Source organism: Centropristis striata, chromosome 15 (genome assembly GCF_030273125.1).
Source record: "Centropristis striata isolate RG_2023a ecotype Rhode Island chromosome 15, C.striata_1.0, whole genome shotgun sequence".
Lineage (NCBI taxonomy): Eukaryota > Metazoa > Chordata > Actinopteri > Perciformes > Serranidae > Centropristis > Centropristis striata.
Window position 1 is genome coordinate 7,664,851 of NC_081531.1, and position 22,541 is coordinate 7,687,391.

General features: G+C 38.6%; 1 protein-coding gene across 2 annotated transcripts; it reads left to right on the forward strand.

Annotated features, from left to right (window-relative positions):
- Window positions 1-240: 240 nt before the first annotated feature.
- Window positions 241-21,967, forward strand: c15h21orf91 (chromosome 15 C21orf91 homolog). Of its 2 annotated transcripts, none has more exons than XM_059351935.1 (5): window positions 241-360; window positions 2,534-2,667; window positions 12,843-13,349; window positions 15,903-15,965; window positions 18,459-21,967. In XM_059351935.1, the coding sequence occupies exons 2-5, from the start codon at window positions 2,541-2,543 to the stop codon at window positions 18,629-18,631; spliced, it is 870 nt and encodes a 289-aa protein (XP_059207918.1). In that variant the 5' UTR covers window positions 241-360; window positions 2,534-2,540; the 3' UTR covers window positions 18,632-21,967. The 2 variants fall into 2 exon arrangements, with proteins under 2 accessions (XP_059207918.1, XP_059207919.1); XM_059351936.1 differs by having other exon boundaries at window positions 305-360; window positions 2,537-2,667.
- The last annotated feature ends 574 nt before the right edge of the window (window positions 21,968-22,541 follow it).

Consider the following 22,541-nt stretch of genomic DNA (forward strand, 5'->3'; position numbering starts at 1 on the left):
GACTTACCTTGATACAACCATAGGGGTGTTTCCACGGCTACTACCGTTAGAAACGGATTGTTTAATTAAACTAATATATTTTCATGAAGCAGTTGTAGGTATTTGTTGTCGAACAATTGATATACGTTGTTTGTAATTTGACTAGGGGCAGAGGCGTCGATAATTAAACTGAAGACGATTTAATACACCCCTCCGATAAACTAGTGGTTCATTCCGCCGAGAAGGGGGGAGAGAGGTTCCTGTAGCTTCTGTAGATGTGCCGTGACGCGCTGATGTTTGTGTCTCGTGTGCTCTCCGTGGCAAAGGAGAACCAACAACACAAAGGAAAAAGGTGTCCGTAGGATACTCTTCAAGATAAAGGTAAGTTTCAAACAAGTGGTGTCCGAAAAATACTGGTGGCACCTTCATTTTGTGTTGGTTACCTCGCTGTTTAACAACGCCAGATAACGGTCACGAATCAGCCAGAGCACAGTACTTGGATGCCAGTGTGCTGCTAGCTTAACTTCTTGTTAGCAATCATTTGTTTAACGGTATGTAAATAATTAGACACTGGGGTTATTGCTAACTGCTTAGAGAGGAATTATGATCCCACAAGCAGTAGGACACGTTAAATGCCAAGCCAATGAGAAACACACGTTATGGAGAAGGTTAACTGTGTGTGTAAAGCCAACGAAGTGAAAAGTTCAAATGAAATCCGAGCCCCGTTAACGTTATAGCAACCACTGGCTTTTATTCTGAAACACCCCTGGGTGTCCATCAACAAAGTGCTAGCTGAGTCTGGGCAATGTTATAATGTCATAATGTGTTTTCCTTACTTGAGTCTGGTGCACTGGAAGCTCTCGTGTATACGGATAATAATACACCTCTCAGTACAGTTAAAGCAGTAGTTCTCAACCTTTTTGAGTCGCGACCCCCCGATTTAACATGCATGTTGTCCGCGACCCCCACTCACTGAACACAATCTCACACGCACAGTTCAGGTCACCCAAAAAAAAGAAACAAAATGACCCCAAAAAAGAAACAAAATGATCAAAAAAGACAGAAAATGACAAAAAAAAACAGAAAATGACCAAAAACGACACAAAATGACCCTAAAAGGCACAAATTCACCACAAAATGATTTAAAAAAGACACAAAATGACCAAAAAAGACACAAAATGACCACAAAATGATTTAAAAAAGACACAAAATGACCCCAAAAAATACACTAAATGACCAAAAAAAGACACAAAATGACCAAAAAAAGACACAAAATGACCAAAAAAGACACAAAATGACCAAAAAAAGACACAAAATGACCAAAAAAAGACTAAAACACATTAACACATGAACACTTTAACACAGTGGAGACAGAGCTGACTTCCAAAATGATTTGGCGACCCCCCGAAATCATCTTGCGACCCCACTTGGGGTCGGGACCCCAAGGTTGAGAACAGCTGAGTTAAAGAACTGTGTCTAATGTTGCTGTTTCGCTGTGCTGCCTCTGACTTAAAGGGTTTCATGTTTACATCTACAGCAGACAACCAGAGCTCCCAGTATGACTCAGAACTGTTATAACCCGCGCTCATGACCTGTAGCACCATTCACATTATTATATGTGCTATGTTACAAGACATGGTATCAGGGTTTAATTATTTTGTCTGGTTTTTCCTTTTCTTTTAATTTCAAGGCAAAGTTTTGACCTCATGATAGTGTTTTGGTGAACTTAATTCCCCCAATGAAGGTCAGCCATGAATAGCTTTTTTGTAAATGTGATGTGAAGTATGACTAGATACTAGATTTTTTTTAATTTTTTTTTTACATTGCCACACTGAGAGTATTATTACTAAATACTTTTATGGGAAGACTACACCTGAGCAGATATTTATCTTTCCTTTAGTCTTTAATTCCTTCTGCTTTCTGAAAGTTGAAGCTTTTTGCAAGTTACGGATGTTCTGCAGCTGACCAAATGTGTTTCCCACAGAAAAGCTTTGAATATAGAATACACACTTTTTTTTCCTCTTTTTAACTACTCTGAATATTTTTAGGTTAATTCCTACTTTCTATGTCATCGAACACAAACCTAATTCTTACCAATTGTAAGTGTGAGTCCACTCTGCTCTTTTCCCATAGAGATAACTGTTCTTTTTAGCTACAACTGCAAATTTTTGGACTGTTGCCCCTGTGCAAGGATGCCATCAGATTGTGTTTAACAACATGGGATCCAGTAGCCTGTTGGCACAATGATTAGAGAGACTGTCCTGTTCAATCTGCTGTGTCAGCAATTAGCTGTACCTTTTTTATCTGCTTGTGTGGTCATTTATTAATTACATCATTGACGAAAACACTTTTAAAATAGAACACTGCCTCAGTTACTGTATTTTGCACCAAAATAGTGTGAATCAAAATATACCTCCCCCCACTGACTCTATCAAAAATGCATTTTTAATAAGTTTATTTGAAAATGTGACCTAATTAGCAAAATAGAGCTTGTTGGTTGTGCAAGCTCCTGGTATATAGCCATGTGCTCTTTCTTACTGGTTGTTTTCCCCAGAAGCACAATGGATGAAGAGGAGCAGTTTGTGAACATCGATCTGAATGATGACAATATCTGCAGCGTCTGCAAGTTAGAGACGGAAACTGGGACCATGTCTTTCTGCCACGTCTGCTTTGAACTCAGTATTGAAGGTAAGAAACGGGGGTGACTGTTGCCTGTTTGCTCAATAGAGTGAAGAGCAAACAAAGTACTGCCGAGGGCCTCTTCACATACAGCTGTTTGTGCAGGCTAATGTTGTAAAGCCACCTACAGTATACAGTGTAGTTCCTTAAGGATTCTTTTCTTCTTCCACAGCACGACCTCTCCATACTTTTTACTCATAAACACACGGTCTCAAAGATTTGTCCGATGGCATTCGAAATTCATATTGATCTTCGTCTCCTGCAGTTTCACATAGAAACAGTCTTATGTGGATAGATCAGCACTGGTGTTAGCTGCCAAGTCAATAAATTACTTCTTTAGAAACATCCAGTTTCTTTTTGATCATCCTAGCGTTGATAATCATAGTGAATATGCACTTGGACCAAGGGCTGTAATACAACCTCAGAACCTTTCAGATTTGTTGATGTCTCATATGATTGCCCTCTACAAACACTTCTTTTATCCCCTCCATGAACAACGCAAATGTAGGGGTAATGGGCCTGTAGGACCAAAGCCCTCTCTAAAGCAGGCCACTGTGATTCTCCCGTTTGATGTGCCACTCTAACTCAAGAGCATGCGTTTGAGGTTTTTTCATCTCTTAATTAATGAGTTGCCTATTTGAAGAAGAATGAGAAATCCGAAGAGATTAGATATGCCTCTCAATCGGCTCTCGTTTCATAGATCCACAAAGGCTTTTTTTCCCCTGTGTGTGTGTTTATGTCTGCACGGTATGATTGTGTACGACTTGTAAAATAGAGCAGTATAGCTGACTAAGAGTTCCAAGAATGGTATATCATTCTGTTGACGGCGGGAGAAAATGCATATGCATGAAAGATTTATGGGTCTATTCTGTAATGGTATAAGGGAACTGACTGTAGGGGTATTGATTAATTGCTCTGCTGTTTGTGTGCTGTAAAAGAGTCTTCAGCCACAATCTCATACAAGCAATGTTGGAACACTTAACTTTAAATTGTTTTAGTAAGTGCTTGCAAGCTCATTAATTCTCATTCAGCTGAAATAATTCAAATAAAATAGAAGAATGCAAGCCTGAGTTGGCTAGCATATAAAGCACACATACTAATGTCAAAAGCCTAACTATAACTTGTATTATAAAACATTGTTATATGAAAACCAACGGTTTTAGTAGATTATTGATCTGTGTGACATGTAGCACGAATGGATGGATTACTGAACAGACCTACTGGGCAAAGACCCAGGAGCTCAGAATCAGGGGCTCCACCTCCAAACTGTTACTCAACGAGACAACTAGAAAGAGACTCAAAATGACCAGTAAGTCATTAAATGGCTGCAAAGAGATACAAAAAGACTATAAAGAAATCAGACAAAGAGACTACAGAAACTACAAAAAGAGGGCAAAAACAACTGCAAAGAGACTCAAAATGACTGAAAAAGGGTAAAACAACCACAAAGAGGCACCTACAGATAAAAGGCCAAAACAATTATAAGGAGACACAAAACAATTGCAAAGAGAAAAAAAACACAATGTCATTAGACAGGTTCTCACAATCCATTCATGGTAGCACATAGTACTATTTAGTTTAAATTTTTCACAGATCATTTCTCAGCAGATCTCAAAACTAAAGGCAGTTTTTGGGGTCACCTTTTTTATTTGTCCTTTTTCTAGCTCACTAGAATCCTATTTGGACTTGTGGGTCGCTAAATGTCTTAAAGTAGATAACCCAAAGTTTGACAAATTCGACTATCCGTAGACATTCAACAAGACAGGTTGCTTATGTGGCTCAGTTTGGGTGTCATCATTTTTGCTCCATTTCATGTTTTAGCAATGATGCTCTATTCTGGAAGGAAAACGTCAGCTGGTGGGGAATTTATGTAATTGTGTCTCCTAAGCTTTTCATCATTTACACAAAACTGAGGCACCCTAGGTAGGCTACTTGCTGTGTCAGTCAGATCAGACTTCTAAAAAGTGTATCATCATTGTGCGCTTCTAGGGGTACAAGATTTGATGTAGCCAGTGAGTGGCAATGATGAGGATCTTATGTAACTATTGGGTCTGGGGGAGAAAAGGGGGGTTTGCAGACATGCACGTGTTTCTGATGCAGCTGAGCGTTTCAATGGTGGAAGGGGAGCTTGCCAAGCTGCATGCGGCTACTTTAGGCACGGCTGATTGGAAACTAAGGCAGAGCCGTGTGCCTGCTGACTGCTCATGTAGACCTAATGGCCTCAGCACTCATTCATCTTGTTCCATCCTTCGTTAAAGAGGAAGAGAACAAAAGTCCATGCATGCATACAGAGTGTACAAAAAAACATGAAAGAGAGAGCCTGTCTCTCTGGGCTAAACCATATCATGATATCTCAAGGGTGAAGAACTGCTGCTGAATATTCACTGCCTACTTCCTATGTGCCGGTTTTGAATATTTAAAACGTTATAGATGTAGAACCGCGTCTTGTTTGTCCTCTGTATTTGCTACTTTTCACTTGAACAATTGAACAATATTATTAAAAATTATTGGATTTATTTAATTTAAATAATTAAAATTGCTTCAGATTGTTGTGTACTGTCTTGTTGTGTACTTTGTTGTGCTGTAGCGTAGAGATAAAGCTAAAACCGTTGAATGCTCAGCGAGGAATGGCATGGAGGAGACATTTGTAAAACATGCTGTGGCATGTCTGTTGGAATCACACACAATGTCTAGTGTGGCCATGACATTTTATAAATCCATTTGTGAGAAACACTTTTTCAGGTTTTCAAACTTTGCTTCTTCCAGAGTCACAAAGACGCTAAAAGCTGTTCTCACAGGTTGAATAAAACTAAATAAGTCTGTGGTGTGCAATGGCACAGCTTTGTCACAACAGAGAGCAGACCCATTATAAGTTTATTATACTAAAGTATTCATTTACACCCACAACCTCCCTAAGCACTGCTTAGAGGCTTGTATGACATGGAGATGTTCAAACTTGTCTGTTTAAACATCAGTTGCAGACCGGCACAGTATTTACAGTTTAAGTTGGGCAGTACTTTACATCCACCGATACAAAAACAAGATCCACTTATAATTAAACATCTGTCATCTTTAGATTCATCATAGATTATATGTATGAGCCTGGAGCAAGGCGCTTATGTTGACAGGGCGCATAGTTGTTTATCGACAGTATCACCAGGTGCAGATACATATGTTAAGGCTGTTTGTGGCATAAACGTTGAGCACAGTGCAACACAGGATGAATGCTCAGGAAATTCAGTCTTTGTTGTAGCTCCAAGTAGTTGTTTCCTGAGGAAACTGCTTTGGCCTGTGTGTGTTGGTTCCATCAAAAAATACCGAATAGAAACCGTGTCTATTTATATATTGCTCAACCTCTGCCTAACTGGGCATTTCTGCATTTCAGACTTTTCTTTTCTTTTTGCTTTCTTCACCATCTGAGCTGAGTACTAAATGGTTACACAGCCTTAAGCATCAACACTGTACAGCAGAGACCTACTGCAGTTGCCACACCAAGAGCCAGTTCAGCCAGTCTCCAGTCACTCTTTTGTGGAAGTGATGTCATTTGTATATTTCAGAAACATTTTCATAGTCATTTATGGCTGCCCAAACCGCTATGACACATGTGATACCAAATTTGCATAACTGAAAAATGTCCCAATCACAATATGCACAACATTTACACAATTTATATATTTTTATTGACGGCCAGATGGTAGTAGGTAGTCAAACCAACAAAAAAAATTGGTTTCAATAAGAGTATCACACACTTATCAGAATGAACAGTTGGAATCTGATTGCTCAGCACAGCATAATTCAAAGCAGGCAGGGCTTTTTGAACTGACCTTATTGGATGTGACAAGCTGTGCTTTGTAAATACCTGAGATATCTCACATTAGTGTGAGTATTGTAACCTCCGACCTCTTACACACACAGCCTTTTGGTCTTCTCTGGCTCCTTGTCAGACAAGATGTCTGCTGAGCTGCCAGGTTCAGCTACTGCCCAGCACCTTTAATCCTTTATCCGCTTACATAATGCAGACGGAATTTTTTGCCGCGGCCTGTTAGCATTACCAGCTGGGTTAGAGAAAAAGAGAAAATTCCGACAGGGAGAGGCTGGATGGAATGATGCAGTTGGTGCTGATTCTGGTTGCTGCTCTACAGGGGCTATTGTAGCTCCTATAAACAGAACATTCATTGTGGGTGAACTCTTCACCCTGGGATGTAGAGGCCTAATTATGTTGCTGCCTGTGGTAGCTGTATGTTTGAACACAGTTGGGGCCCAGAGATTTGCTAAACCTACTGCGTGGTTCTGCTTTCTAAGCCCTCCAATTTAGTGCTATAATGCTTTGTGTATAATGGGCTGCTTTCCATGTGAATCTATTATCGGTTTGATAAATAGCCCCTTTTTCAAAGTTTATTCTCTTCATTAGCCCTGCAAGTATAAATAAATTGTCTTTTGGGGTCCATTCTTTCTTGCGTAACTCTGAAATAATTGTGTATTTCACCACAGGTCTGTAAGGCTAAAATAACTAAATATTCACATAATCTAAACCACTGAATGTGAACCATTGTCAGCAACAACCTCTAGAGAGACAATTATCTTCTGCCACCTTGGAGTGAAGTGAGTCAGATAGACAGCCACAGCAGATGTAGCCTTGTATCTCTGTTACACTATCAATTTACCAAAGGTTTCATGGTATCTACCCTGCAGGACACAGGAGAGGACATCAAGTTTTTGTTTGATTTAAATCGGTTTATTTGGACTGGCTTGTTTGTGTAAACAAGGCGTGGGCAGACGTAGTTTGCATTTAATTGGGATTTCTGGTACTGAGTATTTGTAGGCTTTTGTTGTCAATTTCCATAATAATAGAGCCTTTGCATAATTTTAACTGCTTGGAACTCGACATGGTGTCTGGCATTGTTTACTATAATGACAGGTTTGCTCATAACAATGTCTTCATAATTCAGATTTTTGACTTAAAAAGATTGCTCTACCCAGAAAAATACCACTTGGGCACTGACTGTATTGTACACAGGTGTACACCTGAAGGTAGCTGCCACTATGGCTTTCCTGAAATAAAAGTTCACAATACATAAATTAGTCAGTATTAATGTCTTGTCTTGTCCTGTTTTGGTTACTGTCACGTGCAGCCATGCATTTAGTAATATAGCACTCTGTCTTTTATAGAACTCTGTGCTTATGTCTGCCAATATATGTTTCTGTAATCACCATGTTGGGGCTATATAATACGTTGATATGTGTGTGTGGTAGGGTTGTCACAATACTAAAATTTTCAACTCGATACCGATACTCAGGAAAATATTTGATACTCAATACCATTTTCGATACCACAAGGATAAAAACAAAGACCCCAAAATGTAACAGAAATATTTTTTTTTTTTTTTTTTTAAAGATATTTTTTTGGGCATTTTGTAGCTTTATTGATAGGAGAGATATTGAGAGTGAAAGGGGGAGACAGAGGGGAAGACATGCGGGAAAGGGCTCCGAGCCGGATTCGAACCCGGGCCGCCCGCATACAAGGACTGGGCCTCTGCGGTACGCGCTCTACCAGGTGTGCCACCGAAACGCCCCACAGAAATATTTTTAATAACAAGAAAAATGCAACATGTAAAAACGAACAGAACCACAGGTTAAATATTTATAATAAAAAACAGTTGTGCAAAAAGAAACTGCAACTATGATAACGAGCTTCAGATACTCGATACTTTTGAAGATGAGTATTGTATCCGGATACAATTTTTAGTATCGATACTTTTTTGAGTATCGAAACTTTTGACAACCCTAGTGTGTGGTATCTAGTAGTTTTAACGTTCAGATGTCTTCCATACTGAAGCAGGTGAAGTAGCTATTGTGTTTCTGTATTCATACAGAAACACAATAGCTACTTCACCTGCGGTGTGTGGCAGTTAGTCTGGAAGGTCTGTGTGGGTTAACAGGTGGTTTGAGTTCAGTGTTGGTCGTGTGAGCTCTATGTCAGTGTTAAAGTTGGCCCGTGCAGCAGCTGACAGCACATTCTTCTAAGCTGTGCCATGCAGCCGTGTTTGAAACCTTACCACCAATGACCTCTGTCCCACGTGCCCCAACAGCAGCTCTCAACCACTCACTGAAGTGTGTCAAGGCTCGAGTGTCCTTGCTCCTCTCATACGCATACTGTTTAGTGCAAACACAGAAGTCTGCAGAAGGGTGCTTCAGGCAAGACAAAATGTGTCACTCAGTTCATTGTACTCACATGTACAACAGAAGAAATTCTGTACTGTGCTCTGCTAACATGCATAAAGGCTACAAACACAACTGTATGTATTGAAACTTTTGGCAAAGATCTCTTTCAGTGATGGCAACCAAAAGGTCAGGTCTGCAGAGAGGAAGTCTAAGTTAAATTTGGGCAAAACTGCAGCCGCTAAATAGGGAGCAAGATTAGATCAAACGGAGGGATGTCATCTCTCTACAGCCTGAGGATTATTATGTGGTCGTGTTCGGAGCGTTCCCTTGGTTACTTTACTAGTGATAATTATCTAACAAAACCGACATCTTACTTCCTTTTGACTTTTGATGCTACTTATAATCTTTTTGATTTCATTTCATCTCAAACATATCCTTCTTTTAATTTGTTTATAAAACAAATTCAAAGATGATGAATCGATCAAGGCCGTTCTGATTCTAGTGGTGAATTATTACTTATTTTTGCTAACTAAAAACTATGAAAGCGCTATGTGTTTATATTGTTCATCAGACCTAAGCATGTGCCTGCCCTTTGTCTCTGTTAGTGGTGTCACTGAATGACAGACTAACCTTGACTCATTCCTTACAAAAGAGCAGGAAAAAACAAGCCTATCGTTCGTCAGTGTTGTGCTTAATGTGTTTAGCTGTCACAGCTGAACAATGTTGATTCACCTCCAGTGAATAGTCTGTGTGTGTGTGTCTGTGCTTCTCTGTGCAGCCATGAAAGACAGTAGTGCTAAGCTGCTTAGCTGGAGTGAGGTCTTTGGCTGGTGGTGCACTGCCCTGGTTGTGGGCCAATGATTTTTCTGCTCGGCAAGTGGTAGTCAGTTTGTTTTTGTGGTAGTCTAAAGACTGAGACTGATCGGATTATAACATGGCTGTTTGATTGGCACGAAGTTCCTGCAGCTATTAGTAAAGCATCTGGACATTCATTGGCCATTCAGTAGATAATATTCCTTCACACATGACTCACATTACTAAACTATTGTAAAGATCTGTCTTTTTTTTATGCACTCAAGTCAGAACACAAAAATTCAGAAGCTAAAAATAGACCCCTCTCAAATAGTTGTGTAATGGTCTAAAACCTTCCTATATACTGAGGCATATAAGATATGGTGACTATCTCGCATTAGGTATGGGCTATTTGCTTTGATACTGCAGGCAAGATTTCAGAAGAAGTCATGCAAGGAAATGACAAAGGACAGAAATATGATATAAACAACAAATTGGTGCTTAAAATGATTTTTTTTCTTTATTCTGTCTGTCAACACACTGTTTTAAAAGATGGTCATACCCTTTTGAAAGTAGAGCTTGATCAATTTTGGATTTTAGAGACCAATAATGATTTTAGAGGGGAAACAATTAACACATAACATTATTATACATCGTACATACAATGTATTGCATTGTCAACTAAATGATTATCTTTGGAGAAGTATTCCCACACGTACTGCCCGATCACTGCCCCTTTTCAGCCATCAGTAGGTGATAGAGGAAAGAACATTTTAGTTGTTCAGTGCACTACTGGACAAACTAGGTGAACGTGACATAATTTCTTCATCACCCGGAGCATAGTTTTCTGGATTATTTGTTCTGTAAAAAGTTTTGATATTGGTGCATATTGGATAACATACTGTGACAGTTGGGGGGGGGGGCATTTAAGATTATTGGTCAGTCTGGTTTTATATTGTTCAGTTTTACCCTTCTCTTAGAAAAAATACAACCCCACACAATTTATACCCGCAACACTATAACCACACAAAGGTAATACCTCTCAGGGTATTCCTTTTTATAATACCCAGAACCTCAACAAACAATAAAAGCACAAAAGCATCTTTGTTAAAGTAAAATGTATTCACACAACACAAAGTCCAAAAGTCCAACACATTATTCATTCACAGTTCATTTCTCAATACAACAATTGATGTATCAATGAAAGGCCAATATTGTTTCATAATATTGGCTGACTGACATCAGTCTTGCTCTACTTGAAAAAGTCACAAATCACTTTAGTCAGCTTATATTATGTCTGGTCTTCACACAAACCTAGCAAGTCTGCTGAAGTGATGCTTGCAGGAAGTACTGCTGGTAGCCACAGCTGTTCCCTTAAAACCTGTTGAAGTGAATTGAAACCCTATTTTGTTATCAACTTAGATTGTTAGTTTCGTTTCCTATTGCTTATCTTGCCATTGATGTGAAGTGGAAATGAAGTTTTTGAGTTGTCACACACATCTACATTCTCTATTGGCAACTACTACATCTATATTTAAAAAAAACCGCTGGTTTAATACTTTCTAATTTCCTACCGGCTACTGGTTTCCAGTAGGGGTTTAGTTTCATCATAATGCAATATTATATAACTTCTTTGGACAACAATACGATTACTGCCAATAAACTCATGGGTCTGCCAGGATACAATTCATTTCAGGGTCCTGCAAACGATATGAGTAGATGTCATTTATGCTCATTTAACAACCTTTACATTTCAGCTCACAGAAAGGAACTAAAATATGATTAGACAGTTTTATTACCGAGATCTTCCAGACATTGAAATGAAAATCTTGAAAATGACAAGAATAAATGGAACAAGTGGGAATTTAGAGATGGTGTTTTATGCTATGTGTCCTTATTTTCACTTTGCATCAATGATAGTGGATTATTGATCATTGAATGGATATATAGATACTGTTCAATGTATCATTAAACCACTAGTTGTCAGTTGCTGACCCTGTTGAAACTGGCTGTCACAGCCCTGTATCACAGGAAACTGACACTCTTTGTGTTTGTGTGTGTGTGTAAGTCTAAAAAGGCCCTGGAGACCACACTAAATATGAGGGCTCTGTCTGTACCTATTGTCCTGTGGCCATGATGTGGTAGTTATGTCCTGTGGTTTCCTATGCTCAGCTGCCTGCTGCATGTGAAGCAAACATACCCAAGTGAGCTCTTAAATCTATACAGCCACAGTGACTAATCTCCTCACCTCAGGCTCCAACACGTACTCCTTGTATGCTGAGAAATGCAGGCTGTGAGAAGAAGGCCATCACACAACCACCTGTGGAGTCCACTTTCACTTTAGCCTCATCCGTTATCTCTTGCACACATACTTGTTTGACTCTCCGTTCCCGTTCACCTTCAGCTTCCCTTTGTTTATCAAGCTTTGGCCCATTTTACTCCGAGGTTATTTTAATTTTGGGCCACTTGCTACGTGTTAATTTCCTGTGTGTGTCCTAAAATGGGTACAGTGTGACCTGTTTTGACTGGATCCAGGAAGCATTACCTTTTTCCCTGTAGAGGTACTACCATGTATTGTAGTCTTAATTATAGAATATCAGCCCATGAACTGAAGTAGTTTTATTTTTCCACTTCTGTTAGATTAGAGAGTTTAGATTTCTTTTTTTTCATGGGATCCTGGTTCATCTTCTGTTGAGACTTGTTTATGTTTTCAAACAGTATGAGCAATAAGACAAAGTGAAGGCTTTGAAATTGCAGCTTTCTTGTTCTTTGGTATATTAAAATGTAAATGAATGTAAGTGAACTTCTGCTTCATGTGGACAGAAGCCACTCTGTGCACTTTACTGCCTTCTGTTGCCTGGTAAAATTTCCAAATATGCTTTATGTGTTTGCATTGAGACTGGGTTAATCTATTATCCCTGCTATCTCAACGCTCTCCTGGCTAATCCACTGCACACTAAGCTGCTTTCACAGAGAGATCACCATAGGTCAATCTGCCAGTTTTAGCTCCCTTTCATATTGGTCTGCTTTTATTTTCTGTGGCGAGTTCATTAGGTCAGTACTGTATTTCTCACTTACTCTTAAGATAACTATTTTATATATATATAGAAACCCTGCATCTTGAAAGTTCACTGTATTTTTGCACTCTTTATATTGAATTATTTGTGTGGCTGTAGCCTTCAGTTGTATTATATCTATTCACTCGCTGCTTTATGTCTGTTTGAATGCAGGTATCTCCTCTGCTACCTTATTGCACTCAAAGTCCCTGCGCGGCCACAGAGACTGCTTTGAGAAATGCCACCTCATTGCCAACCAGAAGCTGTCACGTTCCAAGGTCTCCCGAAGTGCCTACGAAGGCATGAAGCTGGCCTTCAGCCAGAAACTGAACCGCATCATCCAGTACGCCCAGAACAAAGACTCTGTCTCCTCCAACGGCCCCAGCAGACGAGGGTCAAAGCTTCTCGGTTGCAGCCAGCAGAGTGACCGCAAGCTGCTGCCCCAGTCGGACGCCCAGGTGCCCCGCTACACGCCCTGCTGGGACACGGGCAAAGCAACAGGTCTGCCTGATTACACCATGGGGATGTTGGAGTGCCACACGGTGGAGGAGCTGGGGCTGCTGCAGGAGTCACAATCGACCGTTTGGTCCAGTGACAGCAGGAAAGGTCAACAGAGTCGGAACCAGCTGTCGGGAGGAGGACAGACGCAGCACAGACACCAAGGCCACAGCAGAGATGAATGTGAGCATGTTTTTTTAATTTTTTTAATTTTATTTAACCTTTATTTAACCAGGGAATATCCCATTGAGATTAAGAACCTCTTTTTCAAGGGAGCCCTGGCCAAGAGGCAGCAAACACAGAATACAGTTACATATTTACATAGCATACAGACCTTAAACACGTCATGAGAAACAAGTGCATGTTGTGGAATTGGCCTCAATAACTCTTAGTTTGGATTTAAAATTGCTCAAAGAAACAAATTCAGTTAATTTCCATTCTTTCTGGCGCATATTCCAGCATAAGGTGCAGAGTAAACAAATGCCCTTTTACCCAACTCTGTAGAGCAGAAGGGACAGAAAGCAACAATTGATCTTGTGAACGAAGAGAATAAGATCCTGCATTTCTCACAGTAATTAAGCTGCAAATGTACGAAGGCAGCAGTCCCAATATTGCCTTATAGATGAAAGTATACCAATGACTAGCCCTTGGAGTGGCCAGAGCAGGCCATCCTACCTGAAAGTATAATTCACAATGGTGAGTGGACATCTTACAGTTAGTAATGAACCTCAAAGAAGCTGATAAACACTATCAGTCATTCTAAGACATTGAGCAGCAGCATTCATGTACAAAAGATCTCCGTAATCCAACACAGATAAAAACGTTGCAGTGACAAGACTTTTTTTTACATTAAAAGAAAAACACAACTTATTTCGAAAATAAAAACCCAATTTTAACCTCAGCTTCTTCACAAGATTTTCTATGTGTGGCTTGAAGCTGAGTGAATCATCAATTAAGACTCCTAAGTATTTATACATATGAACCAACTCTATTTCGCTGCCCTCAAGAGTGGACACTGCGGGAACCATTTCAGGCAATTTTTTAATGTTAGAAAATAACATAAGCTTTGTTTTGTCGGCATTGAGAACCAGTTTCAAGTGAATTAATGAATTTTAAGTTTGAACTTTCAGTAACTTTAGTTTGAACGTGTGTAACCGAAGCAGACGTGGCAGGATTGTTTTTCTCGTTCTGAAGAAAGAACAATGCTGACAGTATGTCAACACTATTCCCGCTGCCTCTCTTCTCTTAACGTCAACATTTAGTGTTGATCGCTGCAATTTCTAAAACCTCCAAGCACTTATAAGTTCAAAGAAGGCAGACAGAACAGTACCACGGGAACAGAAAATACATTCTTACTTGCTCTGTCCTTCATCTTCTTCTTTGCTATGATCCCTCCAGAGAAAAGTTAATTTTCCCATAACCCTGAGATACGGCATGTCCTTGGCTTCTTCATGTCTCGTTGCTGCTAAAGCTGCTTATGACTGCAGACTGCAGGAATGTGAAAGAGCCGTCTATAGGTCTCTCATTAAAATTCTGTGCTTTTTAATGAAAGATGACAAGCAGATGATATGTATAATGATTTCACAGGTACACCGATAACTCTTGATTATTGCATATCTCTAGATTAGCTCATCAACACTTTCTTATTTGAAATTCTTGAACCTGCAATTGAACAGGAAACAATACAATTTTGCAATTTAAATGTTTATGTTACATACATATGTAAACACTACAACTGCAGCATGTCAATGAAGTGACACATTCCCTCTGGTATTGCTCAGATTATTCTTATTCTTGATAAAGTTATACAAAATTCAACATATTAAGGAACAACATAATCAAAAACTATACAGAGATTTGTTTTCAGCACATATAATTAGCCACATCATCCAGTTTCGAGACTTGAATAACACCAGTTATCTTCTGCTGGAGACAATCTGTTGCCACTCTAGTTGTCTGTGTCTGTGTGTTTGTCTGTGTGTTTGTGCGTGTGTGTGTGTGTGTGTGTGTGTGTGTGTGTGGAATGTCTCCCGCACGGCTCTTTTTCTCTTCTTTATGCGTGGGGTCTATTTTTGCCAAAGTAGCTTATTTCTCTGAAGCATGAAAATTAGTTGTGAATGCCTATAAATGCCTGTATTTATTGGTTATTGACTCACATCTAATTAAGCTTTTTATTTATTTCTGACTTTGTAAACTTACAGAAGCTCCAAAGACTTTATTTTTGGATTTCCATTTAGAGGCAGAGAGGGAGAGATGGAGGGAGTCGACCTGTTGAGCTTCTCCTCAGTGCCTCCTGCTCTTTGTGATCACCTATACTGTGTTTCTATACAGCCAAATTCACTGTAGAGTTGTTCTAATTAACGCTTTTTCCATCTGTTGTGAGGCAACAAAAATTTGATCCTGGCTTCTTAATACTATTTTGATTACTAAGCTGCTGAGCTACAGATAAAAACATTATTTTACCATCATCCAGAATAAACCAAAGTACAGGATAATACCAGCATCTGTACTGTGATATCGGCTATAATGTAAGTAATGTAAAATGAGGCATTGCGAAAAGGTTTTCACTCATTTAACAACTTGTAACTGCATTATAAATGTCTGCTGAAGAACAGATGATCTGCTCTTGAAATGTTTCCAGTGACTGAGCCGGAGAGCGATCAGATGCTGTGTACATTCAGCGTGACCTGCTGCGCCTCTCACACTTTGTAATCAAAACTGTTTTTTTTCTTTTAGTGACAAACATGAGTGTGGACGAACTCCATCAGCTGAACACCCAGCTACTGATGCAGATTCAAAGTATGTGTTTTTTTACTGCCCTTCTGTGTTATATTGTGCAATACAGCAGATTGAATACAACCTTTGACATAGTGTTCAGCTGTTCCAATGATCAATATTTCAAATGGTCATCTTCAACCTGTAATGCTCATCAATCAATCAATCAATCAATCAATCAATCAATCAATCAATCAATCAATCAATCAATCAAGCAATGTGACTTTATTTGTATAGCACTTTTCATACAGGAGAAATGTAACACAAAGTGCTTCACATAAAAATGGACAAAACAAAAATAATAATAATAATAAAACATAGAAACAAGCAAACACCCTCCATCCTATTAAAAACAAAGCACAAACTGAGGAAGCTCCATCTCAACGTGGAGCAGTGAGGAAACACTGGAGGCAGGTTAGAAATGAATTAGATAAAATAAATAAAAATAAAGTAATGTAAGATAATATAAAATAAAAAACAAAAATAAATAATAACAATAAAAAAAATTTAAAAAGCTAGATAAAAAAGATGAAAACAATAAATAAATCATTAAAAAGTAAAAAGTAGACCATTATATATATATATATATATATATATATATTAAAATAACCTAATAAATAGTAGCAAATAAAATAAAATAAATAATAAAATAAATAAATAATAAAATAAAAGAGAAGATGTAACACTAAGATGCATGAGCAGAAAAATATTTTAAAATGGTGCAAGTAAAAGCCAAATTAACAAGATAAGTCTTAAGTTTGCTCTTACATTTACATTTAGTCATTTAGCAGACACTTTTATCCAAAGCGACTTACAGGAAGAATAAAAATGAATAACTCTTACAAATATGAACTGTCTCATCTGTAATAAAGCCCCACAATAGATTGTTGGTGCCCTGAGGAAAAAGCTGTACTAGTAAAACGTGTTACAGCAGACTCAACACAGCAGAGGTTAGAGGGGCTTCTCTAGTCAACATGTGAACTGGCCACTGTGCAGTGCTAGCTCATGCATGCCCTGCCTGTCTCTTCATCAGTCAGACATATTGTTTGTCGTCACGGTAACAGCTAAGCTACACACAGCTCTTCTCCAGCAAGTTTCATTTGTACCTCAGTGTGCTCGAGTGCCCACTAGACCTCGGGGAGGCTGATGTTTCTTTGGCACACTCCCTTTTAATTGACATCCCAATCATCATTAAACATAGTTGATAGTTTCATCGTCAGTCTTTTGTGTGATAAAATGAGCCAAGCTGTCTCTGTGGCCAGTGTCAAGAGGGAAATGACACGCGTTAATGTGAAATGTTCTCCTAATGAAGTGAAGTCTAATGAGTGCCTTGCCTACACACTCAGCAGTCAGTTACACATTGTCTTTACTCAGAACAGATGGGGAGGTTATTGCTCCTCCAATTAGTTAATTATGTTAATTATCTTCTATTAGAAATGTCCCAGTGTCCATCAACTTGTTTAGAGTAGTGTTCCTCAGCTGCATAACACTAACATCCTTTTTCTTTTTTTGAAATATTTTATTTTCAGTTTATACATGTAATGTGTACAAATATAAACATACAATATACCAACAGTATAGAGACATAACAAAGCCCCCCACTCTAACAATAAAAATAAAAAAAGTCAGTGTTCAAGGTCAATACAAACGATTACATTAAGCACTTGGTGTAAGAGGTGTACCGATATGGTCTAAATATGGCTGCCAAATTTTCAGAAAGGTGTTATATCGTTTTCTGAGACAATAGGTGATTTTTTCCAGAGGGATACAACTATTCATCTCAACAGACCACCTATCAATAAGAAGAGGGGAGTCAGATTTCCATGATGCTGCAATGCACTTTTTAGCCACACACAGAGCAACTTCAATGAAATTTGAGCTGTGCATTGTTCAAAGAGCGGCGATTACTTGTAAAGTTCCCCAATAAACAAAGTTCAGGGTCCACTGGAACATTTATTCCTGTGATCTTGGTTAAAGTGGAACAGATATCATGCCAGAAGGGTCTAACTTTCATACACAGCCAGGTACAGTGCAAAAAGGAACCAACTTCAGCATCACATCTGAAGCACATTTCCGACAGGTTAGATTTGAATGAATGTAATTTTTCTGGGGTAAGGTATAATTGATGTAGAATATTATAGTTAATCAATCTATACCGGGCATTGATAATAGTTGACAAGCTGTTCTGACATAGTTCTGTCCAAAACTGTTCATCAATTGCAACACCGAGATCTGACTCCCATTTCATTCTAGACTTATGCACATTTGGTTTTGGGCCTTCATTCAACAACAGGCGGTAACACTAACATCCTTAACACAAGTTGTTAGTTTTCCTTTCCTTTTTCCTTTTTTGTGGGCTTATCTTAAGTAGATGCATTATTTGTTGTGTTGTCCTTGCTCTCTGCTCCCTCAGTAATTAGAATTGATTTTCTTTGTCTGCCATGTTGCTCTGTTTATAAGTTGATCTTGTGTGTGAATGAAGCCACTGATTCCCTTTTTTTCTCGCCGACTCCACAGAGATCTTTGAGGAGCTGACTGCGGCCGTGCAGGAAAAGGACTCGTTGGCGTCAGAGCTGCACGTACGTCACATTGCCATCGAGCAGCTGTTTAAGAACTGTGCCAAACTGCCCTGGCTGCACATTAGCAGGGCCGGGGTCAAGGCCAGCAGCAGCAGCGGCCCCGTGGAGTGAGGTGCAAGCCGGTATCCACTGCTGGGAGGAAGCTGGACAAACACACGCTGCAGCAAGGCTGAAAAAGCTTTCGTGTATATTGAGTGACTTTTACGACACTATGGTGATCTGCTGTAGAACAGCATTAAGGGCTGGGTTTACGTGGCCTCTGTTCTCGTGGTTGCAGTGATGATGCAAGGATTAATAGCGGTTTGCAGTTTTAAACCAATTGCTGGTCTGGCATGTGACCTGAATTCACCCATCTCATGTAGCCAGGGTGCATGGGGACATGTTCTTATTGGACATGATCCTTAAAAATAACATCTGTTAAGATTTACCTTAGCACAGACTGAAAAGCAGTTTGTCTGCATACTTTTACAGAGATGATTGCTGTTGGTTTTATTACATTTTAGTTTGCTTTTACTCATTTCTGTAGATACATTTCTTTCTTTTTTTTCCTGCTTCTCATTATGTCAGTCATAAATATTCTAATATGGGTTTTAGCACTGCTTTTTACTCCACTATACGTTATCTGATGGTTCTCTGTAGAATGTACAGTGAGTTACAGTATTTTTATAACATGGCTTGGTGCAGATTAGCCAGACGATGTCTATCATGTTCATACCACCAGACACTGCCAGCTAGGCTGTCCTCGACTAAAGAAATTCTTATGGCGTGTTCACACCGGGCGCAGGGCGAATCTATTTGCACAATGTGATGACATACAAAGTCAATGCCAAGACGTGAGTGAATGCGAAATTCACCAAGTGCTGCGATGACATAAACCCTGAAATGAAATGAAATGAAAACATGATATTTGCATTTTTATGTATTCGAGTTGAAAACCTTGAGTGAGAAATGTGTGTGAAGCTGTGTTGCAAAAGCTGTTCAGCATTGAGATTCTCCTTCACAGCGTCGCTCTGATGGATCCAGGCTCCGTTCAGAAAACAAACATTTTAATAGTTGTTTGCTTGTCGTCCTGTGGACAGACCTGATGGAGCATAACTTCAGAGATTTATTACATCTGCATCATGTTATAGTAATTTCGGCATACTTTATTTTTCATTAATTGCAATTAAATCACAACAAAATCTGTTATTTCGGGTACAAACCAGTGTAGAAGTGGCAGTCAGTATAGCCCCAAATTGATCCGAAATCCATTTGAAAGCGTGACTTAAAATCCATTTATTTTAGTTGCATAACGCTGTAGAACCCAACCGGACACAGTTCCTAGAGAAGGCTGTGAAATTTATAGAGTAATGTGCGTCTCTGCATGATATTATTAATCCAAACATGACAGATTTTGGGTTTCCAATGTATCTGGGATTTCCACATCATGTTCAAAGCACCGATAGTGATTGTTTTGGCCATGGTTGACAATGGCAGTGTCTGTATCGAACAAGTAACATAAATTGACACAAATATTCCTGCCGTCATGGTAACAACAGTAAAGCAAAGCTAAATTTCACCTTGCACCCTTTGTGAACACACCATCAGTCAACTAACACTCATAAGTTTTTGTCAACTAATCAACCAACAGATCTGTAAAACAGAGTTTCTCTACAGTGAATCATGTTAAAGCACCACTTTATATCTTGTGTTTACAAGGGACTTTTTTTGGGTATAGGTCATTCAGCTTGAAAAAAGTATTATATAATCGACTGAAGTAAAATCTTGGACCAATTGGTTGACTCCTGCTGCCAGCAGTAGTGTTTGATTAGTGTGAAGCACATTTTCCTGCAGCTGCACACGGCAATATAATGGCTTGAAACACACGTTTTTTGCCTTCAAACTGCCCTACTTAATCGTTTATGAAACTGTGGCGATCAGATAAAAACTGTAAAAAAGAAAAGAAAAAAAAAGGAACACAAATAAGATCAAATCTGGAAAAGGGCATGGTCCAAAAGTTCCCTAAAGCATCTGTGCAAAAACGACAAATCAGTGTGTGAAGGCTATAGAAGCTGTGCAGGTTTTTGTTTGAGAGGGTGAACACTATTTTGGGTGTGTCCTTGAACGAATACTTTGTAACAGCTTGTTGGCAAGCAGCAAGTGGAAATATCAGTTAATATACCTGTGGCTTAAAATGATAGGTATTTTGTTTTTGATTCAACTTTTGGGTTTGTGGTTACTATTATTGCTTGTGAGATTTACTTGATATTTAGTGCAGAGCTTTCTGTTGTATAGCTGTCAAGCACAAGTCGTATGTAAAGCTATACACTGAATGAGGGCTATCAGGAGAAGAAAGGTTTAACTATTGGAAAAAGAAACCCAGCTGCCAAACCAAAGTCTGTATTTGTTCTGTTTAACTGTAGACTTTTATTCCATTAGCAGAAGAAGATGCAATACCAAACTGATTTTAAAATGTACGTGGCTTAGTAGTTTACCTGTTTGGTTCAGAGTGTTTAATGAGGATTTTTCTCTAAAGGTGTTGATGTGGAAATGGGTTGTTCTCAAATACATCAGCATATGTTTTACGCTTTGTTTATCTTTTTTTTTTTATATTTCTTTTATGTGCAGTGTTAAGTTTTGTTGCCCTCTCTCCTGGTTTGATGTGTGAGAGATAGTTTGGTGTACTGTGCCTCTGGAGGTCCCTGATTTTTCAACAGAAGGAGACAAAGTAGGACGCAGGATGGTATTAACAGTCAGCATGTTAATTTATTATTCAGGAACCCTATGCAAGAAAGAGACAAATAAATCAGAAGCCTTATCAAATGGGAAATATCTAAAAGAATATTGGTTATATAAGTTTTTTCCTCGGAGGATGCTTTAGAGCTATTCCAGTATAATAAGCTGGGGAAAGACTAGGTTATATTCAGATTGATGTTTAGAGAAACTCAGCATTGTCACCATCTCTTTTGCTCTCTTTGTAAGAGATTAAATGTATTTGACCCCTTTTTAGGGTTTAAGATTTTAGCTCCATTTTAAACTTTTATCTTGGTTTTCTTTGGATAAATGTATTCAGTGTGCTTGAGAGTATTCAGATTACTGGTCCTTAATGCAAGTCATTCAATCTTCAGTTGTATGTTTTTTTTATTTGTGATTTAATTATGAATGCTGTGTCTTTTTGTATACTGTGGAAACATGCCTCTGCTCGGCGCAAGATTCAGGCCGCCTGGATTTTGTCGTCTCGTTCTCTTCTACTGGAGATGTTAGCATACCTGTTACACTTCCACCTCCTTCCCTTAGACTTGACTCTTTGTTCATTTGTTTTCTAATGTTGAACAAGGCTGCATTTGTGTTGTGTGATGATTCTATTTATTGTGTGTGTTCATGGACCTTACACATGCTGTGTGATTTGTGCTTAAGTGACAGTTTGTATTTTTTGTAAAATATTTCAATAAACTTATTTTTACTACACACTGGGATATGCTGGAGTATTTTTCCCAATTGTGGCCACTGCTGCAGGGATTTAAAAAAAAGAGTTGATATGGTTAATACTCACATTATTATAAAGGAATGTGACAGCCATTAAATAGCAGCAGCTCCTCTAAAACAACTTTTGTTCAAAAATACTTCATTATGGAAACCCAAGCTCATTTCTACTGATATTTCAAAATACTTAAGTTGTTTTTTTACTGAAATTGTAAACTGTATACAGTGAAATATTGGTCCTAAACATGGCCATGTGTTATATTGGCACACATCCTTAATATCTCTCTACATACTCATACAGTCATGGAAAAAAAATTATTAGACCACCCTTTTTCTTCAATTTCTTGTTCATTTAATACCTGGTACAACTAAAGTTACATTTGCTTGGACAAATATAATGATAAGAACAAAAATAGCTCTTACGAGTTTAATTTAAGAGCTGATATATAGACATTTTCCATGGTTTTCTTGATAATAACCAAAATCATAATTAAGAAAACCATGGAAAATGTCTAGATATCAGCTCTAAAATTAAACTTAGCTATTTTTGTTGTTTTCA